General features: G+C 38.0%; 1 protein-coding gene across 1 annotated transcript; it reads left to right on the top strand.

Moving 5' to 3' along the window:
• Positions 1-1,753: 1,753 nt before the first annotated feature.
• slc26a3 (solute carrier family 26 member 3) lies at positions 1,754-14,302 on the top strand. Its single transcript, XM_022749414.1, has 21 exons — positions 1,754-1,811; positions 2,271-2,447; positions 4,054-4,193; positions 4,795-4,905; positions 5,014-5,174; positions 5,614-5,778; positions 5,859-6,011; positions 6,153-6,235; positions 7,409-7,556; positions 7,643-7,756; positions 8,623-8,700; positions 8,799-8,894; positions 9,012-9,118; positions 9,577-9,646; positions 10,490-10,582; positions 10,767-10,862; positions 12,345-12,572; positions 12,657-12,711; positions 13,141-13,286; positions 13,410-13,469; positions 13,970-14,302. The coding sequence occupies exons 2-21, from the start codon at positions 2,317-2,319 to the stop codon at positions 13,994-13,996; spliced, it is 2,262 nt and encodes a 753-aa protein (XP_022605135.1). The 5' UTR covers positions 1,754-1,811; positions 2,271-2,316; the 3' UTR covers positions 13,997-14,302.
• The last annotated feature ends 952 nt before the right edge of the window (positions 14,303-15,254 follow it).

A 15,254-nucleotide genomic window follows, 5' to 3' on the forward strand; every position in this document is an offset into this window, starting at 1 on the left:
AACTCTTGGCTGCTGAGTTAACATTATGTTATAAATGTAGGTAATTAGCCTTTTGTGCTTTTGCACAATCCTTACATTTGGTAAGCTATGATTGGACAATCACTAGTTGGGGGGTTTAGCAAAGGGTCAATTATAATTTGCAGATAATAAATTGATCATTAATAAGTTAATTTTGTTGAGATACAGTGGAAAATAAGTAATCTGATACATTACCTGAATTATTTTGATTACAGATAATTGTGAAAAATTACAGGATAATAATCATGAATTGTTATATGTACACAAGTATGTGTATATTGTTACCTATTCAAATTTTGTCCCTAAACACTTTCCATACGTGAGTACGCCATACACACACATGCCCATAAACACACTGCCCTTTCCTTCAGGCTCTTTTTATTATTGGAAATAAATGCACATCGAGTGGAAAGTGTTTGACCTTGAGATAACTGACAGCAGATCATTGTTCCAGTGTTTATCAGGTATCAATCACTGCGCTGTGGCTTATCACTCAGCGTGGTCAGCGTCTCGTGTGACAGAACAAAGACTGGTGAAAACAAATGATCACAGCCATACAATCAGATCACACCGGTTTATTAATTAAGATGAGGTGGGAATTCTACCCAGGTGTTACTGTTCCAGTGAGTGTGATCACATCTAAACACACACTTTCAGTTCAATATTCACATATAAACACATATAAAAAAAATGTATACGTGCATGTTCCATCACTGTCAGGTTTAAAACTTTTGTAATGTGACCATGAAAATCTCTTAAACTGGAGGTTTTGTTTTCACGAGGATGCACAGTAAAGTCATGCTTCTGGGTTTACACAGGTACACATGGACACACACACACACACACACACACACACACTTTTCCCATGAACCTGGCCTGAACTGTGCGTGATCCTCGACAAACAGCTGGGGTCAGGCTTTACCTCCACTTAATTCTGAGTCGACACTTCGATAAGGTCTTTCACACACTTTCCCGTAATGTTTGCATTCCAGCTGAATGTACTGAAACCAGCGAGTAACAACCCCCAACCCCACCCCACACATACACACACACACACACACACACACACACCTCAGACAACAGTTTCTGGTGTTATCAGTTTGGCTGGTGTTGCTTCCAATTGAAAGGCAGACTTGTTTCCCATTTGCCTAGTCTTCTGTCCACTTTGTGAGAGGAAGAACATTAAAGGTCAGTTATGTTTTAAGATGACTCATTCATTTTTTTACTTGTAACGCGTTTAACTTTCATGCCAGGTATGTGATTATCAGAGTATCAGGGTGTTTTATCACATGAGGGATTATTCAATTTTGGGAATACAAAGCAGTTTTTCCCACACACAATCCCAGTTCCTGCAGCACACAAACTATTTTTAGTCTTGAAGTGCACTGTAGAGTTCAACAGCAGACCCTTAGCACTGTTTCCCCTCCTGAAAAAGTTACTTGATTTCCATTTCATAACACTGACCTGTCCTGTCTGTCCTGTCCACATCCTCCCTTTCCTGCCCATCGGTACAATATCTTTCAAATGCTCCACGGGGGCGGAAAGCCTCCACTGAAAGTTGCAGGTTACAGATATCAGTGAGAACAATGGTCAAGGATAAGATAGGCGTCCAGGAGTTGTGCAGAACAGGGACTTCATCATAATTGCTGTTAATAATTACAGTTGTGATAAGCAGCAGAGGTAGCATTTATTGATGGCAAAACTGTCACAGGTCCCAGTGGATCCTCAGAAGCTGGAGGAGCTAGAAGAGGGACGGGACACTTCGGATTTGGGACAGATTAGTGCACAGTCAGGTATGTGGGAGAAGCTGCTGTACATGAAGAAATTAAGGTTATGTTTTTTGTTTTTAAGCTCTTGAGTGAGAAATCTTTGCACTGAGGAGGATTTTCATAAGCAGCCGGACCTCCGGAGGTGCTGATGTATTTTGAGCTCCAGGTGGAGGAAGTGAATATTTCCTTGAGTGATTCACATCTTAAACATGAAGGTTGATCTTGGAAAAGTCAGGGAGCTGAGACATTTCAGTGTTAAAATTCAAAACACGCCTCTCTGGTGTTAATCTGTGTCTAGAGCTCAAATGAAGCCTGACAATTCTCGCCCCCAGGACAGTGCAGGTCCTGACCTGGCTCATGTGTCCTGCCTGTATTTTTAGGGGTCTGGACTCTTTGTTGTTTGCTGTTAATGCTCTTTGATAAGTAATGTTCAAAGGCAGGACAGGATCCTCTTCCTAACCTAATGTGATTAATGGATCTCAGAGCCACATAGAGAGGAAGCAGCGGTCGTCCAGGCAGCAGAGGCAGAATGATGCGACCGGGAGCTAAGCAGTATGTGGTGGCCAGGCCGTTGTACTCGGAGGAGACCTTCGCTGAGAAGCACGAGAAGGTCTACAGGCAACGCAAGACCATGCTGAACCACATCAAGCAGTACTTCACGTAAGGGGTTTTGATTTTGTTTCCCGTGTGGCTTGTATTTTAAGTTATATATCTGAAACTCTGTAGTAACTACAGATGTTTTTTTTTTTACTTAAAGTACAACATGGGCATTAACTCAAGTTTGTACACATTGAAACCTGCAAGGTTTAATATTGTAACCTGCAATTTGTTTGAATTTTGGATAATTTTTTGCAGTTCCAATTATAATGGTTACGGTCAAGTTTTTCAAATTAAAGGTCAACTTTGGTTGTTGCTTCACTTTACATGAAAAAATAACATATTATCTCACTTTATTTAAAGTTTAATCCTTTACATAACATAATAAATATGTCATTTGTATTTATTGAAATTAAAGAACCCAAAAGTTTCACACACTGTTGATCATTTGTAATCACTTTGTTGTGATGTTTTGGTCGTCAGACTTTCATCAGGTTAAATAAACAAGGAGGTAAATGGAGTGCGTTCACGTGATCGTTGGTGTTATTGTATCACCAACCAATATTACTATTACCATTACATAACTTTCCAGTGGACTTTCTTAGAAGTTGTTCAAAGAAAATATAAATCACTCATGAGATTCTTGAGAGAAGTTGTTGACTAATGTCCAGCAGGTTTAAATATTCCTAACAAATTCTCATTAAAGACAGATACACAAAAATTATTTCATAACATGTACGGAAAATTTAAAAAGTGGCTAATCCCTGTTCTCAGCTGTAAGCAGATTCTATATTTCAGCCCAGTTTTTCTGTTTTTTATGACCTTGGTGGGTTTAGTTGTTTTATGTAAACCACTTATCTGCTCGCTACTTTAAGTGTAACTCACTCCCTTTTATCTTTTAACAGTCATTTAGATATGAGATTACAAAGGCAAATGGAGGTCTAGTATTAGTATTATTGAAAGTATTCAGATCCATTTCTTAAGTAAAAGTATTGATATAGAAATATAAAGAAAAGTTTATTTAAGTAAAAGGACAAGACTATCATGATGGATTTATGCTTAAAGTATCAAAAGTAAAAACACCAGCACCATTCTGCATTATGACCAAATTATTATATATTTCTGGATTATCACTGTCATTAATAAGTAAGCACCAGGTGGAGCTAATCTTAACGACCTTCTATAACTTTGTGATGTCACAACAAAGTCACCACTCTCAGCCATGCCCCAAGCCCCGCCCACCTGGACCCACCATCCAAACCTTGCAGGATTTGGTTTCTCTGAGTGTTTTTACCTGAAATCTGCTATATGTTTATTACATCACTGAGAAAACAGTCAACCAACCAGAAGAGAGACTCAGAGCCTCCTCTCTTCTGACACTTCAAATAAAACACAGGAGAAGAGATAGAGTAGAGGTAGCAAGTGGCATAAAATGGAAATTTTATGCCACAACTCAAAGTACAACTACCTAAAAATTGTACTTAAGTTCAGTACCTGTTTACAAAGACTATCCCAGTGAGTCTAAAAACAATTACCATCTCATTTACACTGTCAAAATCTTAAATCGGTTATATTTAGAATTCACCACATGATGCAACCTGGAGCTTCAGAGATACTGACTGATCCATCTGCTACCAGACTTTATATTTGTGTCTGTTTATCATTGTAGATGTGATGCCAAGCGAGCCAAGAACGCTGCTCTCTCTCTCCTGCCGGTCATCGGCTGGATGAAGATCTATCGAGTCAAAGAGTGGCTGCTCAGTGACATCGTGTCTGGACTCAGCACTGGACTGGTTGCTGTCCTGCAAGGTAAATAGATATAATGTCGGGTTCTGACACAACCTGGATGGATCATGTGTCTTTGAACTGCAGTGTCAGAAAGTTACATTAACTGGCATAATAGGGCCATTGTTATTGGAGGTTACATTTGATGTTACACTAAGATTCATCTTCCTCCGAGATCAAGAATGAACTTTTAAAAGCTCAACAAACTCAGATGTCTGATTTGAGGTTGTTTGCCATTATGGAAGTCCTGAGAGGAAAGTGATTGTTTTTCCGGGAAGCAAGAAAGAAAAAATAAAACTTAGAAAATATAATTCCCCCCCAAACTATTTGTTTTCACTTGTTTGTTGGGGGATGTTTATACAGTTGAAAAAGAAAAATAACTTGAAAAAATGATCCTGACAAAAGAAACACTTGCCTTTCAGGGTTTCTGTGGGATCACAGATGTTTTAAAGAAATTATTAATTTAACTTTTTAACTTTCAATTCATTCCATGTCAACAATATGTTAGCCATCTGATCACAATACATCTTGATCTATTGTATAAAATGCTGTAAAGTGAAGTAACGTAAGGGAAATGTTGTATATCTGTATTTTATATAAGCTTGTTTTTGTTTTTGTGTGTCAGGTCTGGCCTACTGTCTGCTGGCCTCTCTGCCACCCTGGTACGGACTCTTCTCTGCCTTCTTCCCTGTCATCATCTACTTCTTCCTGGGCACCTCCAGGCACATCTCCGTGGGTAAGGCAGGCGCATGTGTGAATATCTGTCCATGACTGCTCACTAAAAGCTAGAACTGTAACCTCCTATACTCTCTCTCTCTCTCTCTCTCTCTCTCACTCTCTGCAGGTCCGTTCCCAGTCTTGTGTCTGATGATTGGCTCGGTGGTCACCAGGCTGGTCCCGGACGAGGGTCTACCCGTCAACATCACAGGGTTTGAAGGATTGACAAGAGATGAGCAGAGAGTGCTGGTGGCTTCATCTGTGACCTTCCTCGCTGGCATCATGCAGGTTAAACGCCTCCCCACAACCACTCAGTTGTTCAACTATATCAAGGGCTCGTAACTAAAATCTATCTATATAACTGACCCCCCTTGATTTGTGTCCTTTAGCTGTAAAAATAACAGTCTAAGCCTAACTTTCTAAAACACTGGTGTAACTTGAGTTTCCAGAAGTGATGACACCTGTGTCTTCAAGGGTCGAAATGCCTTTAAACCTTAAACTTCATGATCCTTTACTAAAATTTGACAGTGAATTCTTTTTTGATTTCACTTCTTAAGAAAGAATAGTTTTATAATTTGGGAAATACACTTTGCTTTCTTACCACAACTTACACTCTTATGTTAGTTTAAGAGGAAGCTATAGTCAGGAGATGGTTAGCTCAGTTTAGCATGAAGACTAGAAACAGCAGCTAGCAGCTGGTGACGTCTGGTGTCTGTGCCTCTTCCAGCTGGTGATGGGTGTTTTCCAGGTGGGCTTTGTCGTCATGTACCTGTCAGACACTCTGGTGTCTGGCTTCACCACAGCGGCTGCCATCCACATCCTGGTGTCCCAGCTCAAGTTTGTGTTGGGGCTGCAAGTTCCAGGCATCAGCGGACCACTCTCCATCATATATGTAAGTACAGAGCAGCTTCAAGCTTTTCAGTTGTTTATCAAAGTCAAGAAGTGTGGCTCATTTGTGTGTCATATTTTCAGACTCTGGAGATCATCTTTAACAAGATCACCTCCACCAATGTCTGTGATGTGGTGATCTCCTTGGTCATCATGGTGGTGGTGTTCATTGTAAAGGAGCTGAATGACAGATTCAAATCCAAGCTGCCGGTGCCCATCCCCATAGAGGTCATCATGGTGAGGAACACAGAGCAACATGATCCTTGTGACTGTTTCCATAGGCTGAGGCGCTGAAGGCTCTGGTCACTGTCAGTCACTAATGATAGTTATGACAATGATCTGTATTTTCAGCTGTCATTTGTATCATTTCTTCTTTAGACTGTTATTGCATGTGGAGTTTCATATGCATTCGACTTCAAGACGAAATATGGAATCGACGTTGTTGGCCATATTCCACAAGGGTAAGAGACATTTTTGCACATAAGCTAAAGCCAAGAAATTTCATGTAATGTTATTGCAATATACTTCACTTGCAGTGTATTGAACTGTCAAAATATAAAGATAGAAATTACAGTGGAGAAAAGTGAAATGAGGATAATTTTTTAATTTAATTTTTTTTCCTAGTCTTAAAGGGCTGTTCCACTCAAATTAAAAAAAAAAAAAAAAAAAATCAATTGATGGCAAAGTGTCTTTGTTCTAGAGTGATTGGGAAATATGTTTTTGTAATTTGAGTGAACTGGCTCTTAAATTAGAAATTAAAGCTGCTATGATCAATATACTGTAAATGTCTTTATACTACCAATGGTGATTATGGTGATAATATACACTCTTGCTCATAAAGTTGGAATAAAATATTTTTTACTTCTTTCCATGAAATGATTGTGACAATGTGATTTATTCTTGACAGATAAAGAGTATATCTTCTCAAAACTTTAGTAGTCAATCTCTTCCAAAGGGATTACTGATGCATTTAAATAGGAATAAACAGAGGATTGTGTCTGAAAACAAAATTATTCCAACTTTATGTGCAACAGTTTATATAGTTGTAGCTTAAGTTGCAGCTGTATTTACAGCTTGTTTCCACTGCCCCTCAGTGGCCAAAAAATATCAATAGATGCAGATTTAACAACTGTCATTCTTAACTTACCAGTTCTCTCGTACTGAATTGCCACATGAATTAATGTCGCACAAACAGCCATAATGAATGGAGGAGTGAAAATACTGATTTGTTGGTTCTCTACCATTCACGCTCTGTCGGAGCAGAGTAATTCATGAACCAGGTCACTCAGTGTAAAGATAATGAGTGCATAAAAGCAACAATATATCTGTGTATCTGTAAGGCCACACCCATTAGTGTAGATACAACACTTGTAAATGGTTTTGAACAGGTGTTATCAGTTGAGAAAGTAAATGGAAAGATACATCGTCAACCCAAACCTGTAAATCCAGTGACAAAAAAAAACAACCTTTTTCTTTGTACAGTGTACAGTATGCACACTGGAGTAAACAGCAACTACAATAAAGTACATTGTTTGTGGTTTTGTTGTTTGAGGTAACGGTCAAATCAAAGATTCTGTGCTTAATATTAGAAGTACTGTACCTCAACCTTACAGTACTGACTTGTACAATTTCAGGTACGAGCCACCGATGGCTCCAAACCTGCACATCTTCCAGGACACAGCAGTCGAAGCTTTTCCGATTGCTATAGTGGGTTTTGCTGTGGCCTTCTCCGTAGCAAAAGTCTATTCTGTAAAACATGATTACACCATAGATGGAAATCAGGTATGTAACAATGCTAAAATTGACAACATTAAAGTAGACGTCTCAGGTGATATTGAAGACATGTTTTCTCTTTGATTTGGCTGTAGGAGCTGATAGCCTTCGGAGTTAGCAACATCTTTGGAGCTTCCTTCAAGTCCTTTGCTGCGAGTACAGCTCTCTCCAGGAGCGCAGTGCAGGAAAGCACAGGGGGAAAAACACAGGTAAACCAACATGTCTGACCTGAGTGTAACCCTAACCCTCAACAAGTTCTCGTCAAATCTGAGGGAAGATCTTGTATGAGTTTAACCCCTGTCTGGAGACAGTTAGCCAACTCAAGAGCAAGCCATTAAGCAATAACAACATCAGTACATACTCAAGTAACTTCTTAGTATTACTTGCTTTCTTGCCGAGAGTTAGATGAAAATAGTAATACCCCTCTCATGTCTGTAGGGAAAATATTTTAGTTAGTGCCAGTAGCTGCTTAGCTTAGCTTAGCACAAAGGCTCCAAACAGGAGGAAACAACTGGCCAGTAAAACCACAATTTGTCGTTCTTACACTTTGATTTTTGCATGAACTAAACAAATGAGATATAATGTCTTAATTAGCTTTAGAGGTACTGGTAGGTTTATTTTGATACCTTCAGCCAAGCTAGCTCTTCAAACTATCCCTTTAAGTAAAATGTTGATTGTAATCAATATAGTAGCCTGTATAATAATGTAACTCCTAAAGGGGCCATTCTCCTGCAGGAGAGTTGCTTTTAGTTTGATTCTTCAAGTACATTTTGCTGACACAAATTTTATTTAAGGAAGGTTTTAAAAGCAGGGCATTTACTTGTAATGAAGTATTATTAAATAGTGGTTTTACTCATTTTACTTTACAAATTTATGAAGTCCAATCTAATCTATATGTGAAGTGACTAATGGGTGCATAAAGTGTGTGGATGATAGAAGATGCAGATGTTTAAAATCCCTGAAACCACTAGTATTAAGAAACACCACAACATCAATATGATATACTAGATGTGGCACCAAGGGAATGATCTCATCTATGCAGTTTAACATATGATACCTCCTCTGTCCTTTTCAGATAGCTGGTTTACTGTCAGCTATCATAGTGATGATCGTCACCTTGGCCATTGGATTCCTACTAGAGCCACTTCCAAAGGTAAACCTCAGAAAACCCTCTTTCTCTACCAACATACAAATGCAGTTTTTGGAGCCTGGACTTGCTGAACTTTGACCTTTGACCCATTATTTTAACAGTCTGTCCTGGGTGCTGTGGTCATCGTCAACCTGAAGGGTATGCTGATGCAGTTCAGAGATGTTCCATACCTGTGGAGGAGGGACAAACCAGACTGTGTAAGTTAAATCACACAATCAGAGAACAGTTTAAAAAGCCTGAAATCTTGTGGTCCTTTTGTCTAAAAAAAGAAGCCATTAAAAACCCTTCTGTTTCTCACCTTCTTCCATGTCCAGGTTGTGTGGCTAGGTACCTGTATCGCAGCCATCTTACTGGGGCTGGATCTTGGACTGGCGGCAGGCCTCGGTGTGGAACTGCTCAGTGTTGTCCTTAGGGCTCAATTGTTAGTATTTTCTTTTGTCTTAGCTTGTACATTTCTTTAAAGCCTTGACAGTGTGCAATTTTCTTTTGATAAATGCAAAGATTAGATAGATTGCCATGGAATTTGGTGCATGACTTTCACAGGATAAACTGCAATAATTGCGGACATCGCTTTTCGTGTCAGTTTGTCGAATACTTTGGTTTATGAACAAATACCTGCAAAACTAAATACATTCCCATTAGTGTCAACTGTACTTCATATTTACTGCTAATTAGAAAGTGTTAGCATGCTTACACACTAAACTAAGATGATTAAAATTAGCTGTTAAAACATCAGCCTGTTAGCTTTGTGACTATGTTAGCAGGTTGATGTTAGCATTTAGCTTTTGTACACAAACATTGCTATAGACTCTAAGTCTTGTTATTTGTATCAGATTTGAAAAATCTCGGAGCAGTAATTGAAGTTTTTATGTCTTTCAGCCCTCGCTGCAGTGTCCTGGCCAACATCAAGGGGACAGATATCTACAAGGACAGAAAGGATTATACTGATGTAAGTTGGATTGTGTTAAATAATGTGTCTTTTATAAATTATGTTAAAGGAATAGTTTGACATTTTGGGAAAGACACTGCTTTCTGACTTACCTTTCTGTTAAATATAAGGCTACAATCAGCAGCAGATTAGCTTAGGTTAGCATAACATTGGACCAAGTGGGACACAGAGCCTAGCTCTGTCCAAAGGTATCAAAAATCTCTAAAGCTCACTGATTAATATGTTATTATTTGTTTAATTTGTAACACATACCCCTGTGTTAATAGGCGAATTGTCATTTTTACACTTTGGGTTTTGTACAGATTCAACCAACAAGCTGTAACATGTTAATTAATGAGCATTAGAGGTGCTGCTGTGTGGCTTTTGGTACTAAACTAAGCTAAGCTAACCACCTGCTAGCCCAAGCTACATGTTTCCCAGACAAATTTGAGAGCGGTATCTTCTCATCCAACTTTGCCTCTCAGCAAATGAGCTGTTTTCCCAAAATGTCAAGGAGCCTTTATTCTTCTAAAGCCTTTAATTTATTGTATTGTATTGTATTATTTATCAAGGGACCCTGTGGATTTCCATTTGCTCCTAACAATATCAGAATTTTTTCAATTTTACTATTACTTCATTAATTTGGAATGAGAAGTGTTATAAAAATGTCTGTAAGCGTTAAAAGTTCAATTTCGCCCGCTGTATAGGAAACATGTTCAAAATTATCCTTAGTTCTCATAAAGTAGAGCATGTGTTTTTATTGGTCTTTATAGTGATAAGAATCACCTGTTTTCTTTTGATTCATTATATATTTGACTATGATTTTGGCAATAATGTGGGTATAATGGAAATGTTGTTCCCCAGATATATGAGCAAGAGGGAGTGAAGATCTTCAGGATACCGTCGCCAATCTTCTTTGCCAACATTGACTTCTTCAGGAGCAAGCTGGTTGAAGCTGTAAGTCTTAAACCAACACCACATCTCAATCAGTAGAAAATACTAGTAGAATGTTTTAAAAATAACCAAATCATCTTTATAAGTTCATGTTGTAATTAGAAAGAAGAAGTAGATTAGAAAATAAACCTTATCTTATCTTTGACCTGATTCTGTCTCATGTGAACATGTCATTTATGTTACTAAGGTTGGATTCAACCCACTGAGAGTACTGAGAAAGAGAAATAAAGCACTTAGGATGATCCGGAAACTTCTGAAGAAAGGTGATCTGCAGTGGACTTCCGTAAGTAATGACTATATAGTCAGCATACACTTTCACTCCGACAACAACCATAAAAGTTTCAGTTACTGTTACACTGTTATTATCTCTTCCTGTTTTCATTTATTAACTCTATTCAGATCAGCAGTGTAGAAACAGTACATGTGTAATAAACAATCCAAAAAACATCCACATTTGGCATTTGTTCAGCAGATGGTGCAAGGTTCACCTCCACTCAGATCCAAGTAATTGTATGAACATGTTGTGACCAGGATGTGATGTGTTCAGAAGATTGCTGGTTTATTGTGTTTGGTTTACAACATGTTTACAGCACAGATTTACAACAGGCAGACTATGTTGTTGTGTCTTTTATTCTCCAGTCTGATGCCATTACACCATTTAAAGAAGAAGAGGAAAGAATGAGATGATACAATGAAAAGAACTCAAACACAAACAAAAATGATGTAGGAAACATTATGGAAATATGACTTTTCTATTTGTGTCATTTGAGAAAGGTCGTAGTCTCCAAACCGCTCAACACAGATCTGACATTTTTTGTTGTTGTTTTTGCTGCTACTTTTCAGTGGAACAGAAGCTTCAGTGGACATTAAAAGAAGCTATTTGCAAGTTTTAGTACATAGCCAATGTTAGCATTAATTGTTGTTTATTTACCAGTCTAAAGGAAACTTCATTCTTTTACTCAGCAAGAGCTGTCCCCAGTGGTGGAAAGCAACCCTTTTGTTTTGCTTCTATTTCTATCAGTTCCTGTCTTCTATTGAAGTTAGCATGCTAACCAGCTAGCTACAGCCCAGTCAGCCCGTCTTGTCACTTTCTGATACCGAGTCACTTTAGCGTCCAGACTGCCCTGAAGAAGTCCCGCTGCTGAGAAAGCATAGTATAACCTCATGTACCGTAAATGTAACAATGGTTGAAGTTCTTGGCAAAACTGGTTAGCAAACAGCTGTTAATTCTAACTGGCTGTGCAGCAATAGCAAGACTTACAAATAGCTCCTTAAAGTCACACACTACAGTCTGTTTCCTGTGCACCTTGCTACAATTAGCTTTTATTAAAATAGCAACTTTTCTATCTCAGCCAAGTATTTCAACTTTTGTGCAAAGGTTCTGATTTTTTTTCTGCATTTCTGCTCTAGCTTTTTTTTTTGTGGACAAATTGAAAATGTGCATAAAAACAGGTGGATGAAAACACACCTACAGATTTCAGTTATGTTTGATGAGGCCAAACCAAAAGATCCACTGCTGGGATGACCCCTGTCTACGGTCTCAGGTCTCAGGTCTCAGGTCTCAGGTTTCAGGGCCAGTTCTGTTTTGCCTCTCCACCCATGTGCTTCATTTAAAGTGCAGCCTACACTGAATTAGTAGTTTGTGTCTTAATCTATGAAAAATGTTGCTTTAAATTGATGCATACCTACTCTTACAAGGACCCACTATGTGGCTATGTAAAGATGTATTTTTGAGAAACATTATAACATATAATATCCATTACAGAACGGCCTCTTGAATACCTCTTGTCGACCAATCAAGGAATCAGAGGACGAGAGCAACATGGAGGAGCTTGACCTGCCGACTGACTTCAAAGACCTTCCCACCCGGATTGACTGGAACGCCGACCTTCCAGCCAACATAAGTGTTCCAAGAGTGGAGGTCCACAGCCTTATCCTGGACTTTGCTGCTGTCTCCTTCCTGGACATCTCTGCTCTGAAGGGACTCAAAACGGTGAGTTGATGAGTCACGACATCAAAGGTGGCAATCATTTCACTGAGCCTGCTTTTCTTTAATTACCTTAAACTTTTTTTGCAGTCGCTGAAAGAGCTGATCCGGGTTGAAGTTGAGGTCTACATTGTGGCTTGTGATCGTAAGTATGAAACTATAACATTTAGGTCCAGATTCAAATTCATCACTATCTGAAAAGTCTTTTTCAGTAGCTCCGAATCCTTTCTGCCCCATTATTCTACATATTGTTTGTGTATTTTTGGACAGGATACATGTTTTAAATATCCACCATATCCATCATTATTTCATCTTGTGCTCATTGCTGGTGTCAAAAATAATGCTTAGCGCACAGTATTAACTGAACAAGATTGATGTACTGTTCCCATTTGACAGAAATACCAACAATCTAAATTGGTTTTACAATAGATGCCTACTTAGCTGCAATCTGTATTTACAAATAAACTGAAATGAAATGAAATAAAATAAAATAGATGCTTAGTGTCATAATTTCTTTACCTCCAAATCCCTTTGTAGACCTCTCAGTGGAGTAACTTTTCCTCCTCCCCTGCAGCTTACATCCTGGAGAAACTGCATCACTGTTGCTTTTTTGATGATGAAGTTCAACCATCAATGTTCTTCCTGACGCTGCACGACGCCATGCTGCACATCCTGGAGAAACATCCGGAGTCCACAGAAAAGAAATCCAACTGTGAAAAGGTGAAGTAGACAAGTGAAACACAGCATAACACAACATCTGGAGGATGTTTCTGTCTCAATAAATACCATATATTAGTGCTGTAAATACGAACAGAATACATTACTTTTCATGTTGTTCTGCAGATTATAACAACAGTCACCGTTCACCACACTGGACGCAGTTTGAGGAGCACAGATAGAAATGTACGTATCCGTTTTTATTTGTGGGCAACAGCTCCTGCTGTGGTTTTTATCTCTGTTACTTTCCCACACGTCATGTTTTATATGCTTTTTTGAAAAATTTCAACTTGTTTGTTTTGTTTCATTTATTGGATTATTTTTATGGGACAAGGCAAGTGATTATTTTTTCTGGTAAGACAGAAATAAATTTTAAAAAAAACTTGTGTCTCATGGGTTGTTTTCACAGAATTACAAAATCAGGGCGAAATCCTGATGAAAATTATTTTTTTATTTTTTTATTTTTTGGTTTGTTTTTTGCCAGAATAATTTTTTTTTAAATCTGTGAAAACCACCCCGGAGAGGCAAGTGAAAAAATATTTTTGCCAGAAAAAAAAACCCCCACTTGTCTTTTAGTGCTTCCCTACTCAAGCTACGATGCAAGCTGCACATTATTTCAAAAGTTATATGACATGATATGTTTCAAATGTGAAATGCTCTTAAAATAGCTTCTTTTTCTCTGACAGGTTCCAGATCGAGAAACAAGGTTCTAACCTTTAGATGAGAAAATGATCATTTCTGGAGACCAAAGACATACAGAGTGAATGTTTTATAGATCATGCTGTTCTATACACTGATGTAATGAATAATGAAATACTGTTTTTGACTTAATTAATCTGACAATCTAAGTTTGCCAAGACAATATTTACTGTAATGTGAGAAAACAAATTTCATGGTATTGTTGTTTTTATACTGTACATAGTGAATTTGTAGAAGTTTTAGGTGCAATATACACTGCTGCCCATAAAGTTGGAATAATCTGTTTATTCCTATTTAAATGCATCAGTAATCACTTTTGACCAGGTGCAATGATTACATTATGTTTCCCAATTCCGCAGGTGAAATGAAATAAATCACATTGTCACAGTCATTTCATGGAAGGAGGTAAAAAATATTTTATTCCAACTTTATGAGCAACAGTGTATATCTACATGCTGTATTGGTATATTTTCATGACAATGAGAATAAATTATCTTTTTGACAGACTGTTCTCAAAGTAATGTTTTCTGTGAGCAGTGTGGAAGAAAAGTAGTGAAATAAATATTTGATCACTCTAAATAATAATTAATATTTAGATTTCTTTATAATGTAGTAAATGTAGGAAATAGTCGAATGCAAATTTCCTAGAAATAATTTAAAAAAAGCAATAATGCTCTTGTATGTTCCATGCACATAAAGAGACACCAAACATGTCGACCCATCCAGAGATATTGAACATACATTTACTTAATTATCAGACAAATCATTTGGAAATCATTTAGACTTTATTTCAGGTGGTACCCTCATACTGATTAAAGGTTGTCATACTCTCAGGGGATGTAAAGGTCGGATTACCAACATAAATTACGGAATTACACTGTTTAGATGCATTGGAAGAAACAAAGCCCAGTTCCCAAACTGTTACATCCTCAAACCTCTTCATACAATCAACATATCTCACCTGGCGGAGCATGTACCACACGTCCAGGCAGAGTCCGGGCTACAGCAGTCCAGTTTCGAATCCAGCCTGGGCGCTTTGCTGCATATCATTCCCTCTCTCTCTCTCCTCTTCATTTCCTGTCTCTCTTTATACTGTCTCTATCAATATCGTAAAAATGAAGACAGAAATGACAAAAATAGTTCTAAAAAAGGAAACATATCACATAGCGGTGTCTAAAAAGAGAAAGCTATACCAAAACACTTTGTGTGTGAACAGCATCAAAAAGTAAGACAACCTCACAAGCGAAAAACATGAAAATCTCTCAGACATAT

Source organism: Seriola dumerili, unplaced genomic scaffold (genome assembly GCF_002260705.1).
Source record: "Seriola dumerili isolate Sdu_G_001 unplaced genomic scaffold, Sdu_1.0 BDQW01000138.1, whole genome shotgun sequence".
In the NCBI taxonomy this organism is placed as follows: domain Eukaryota; kingdom Metazoa; phylum Chordata; class Actinopteri; order Carangiformes; family Carangidae; genus Seriola; species Seriola dumerili.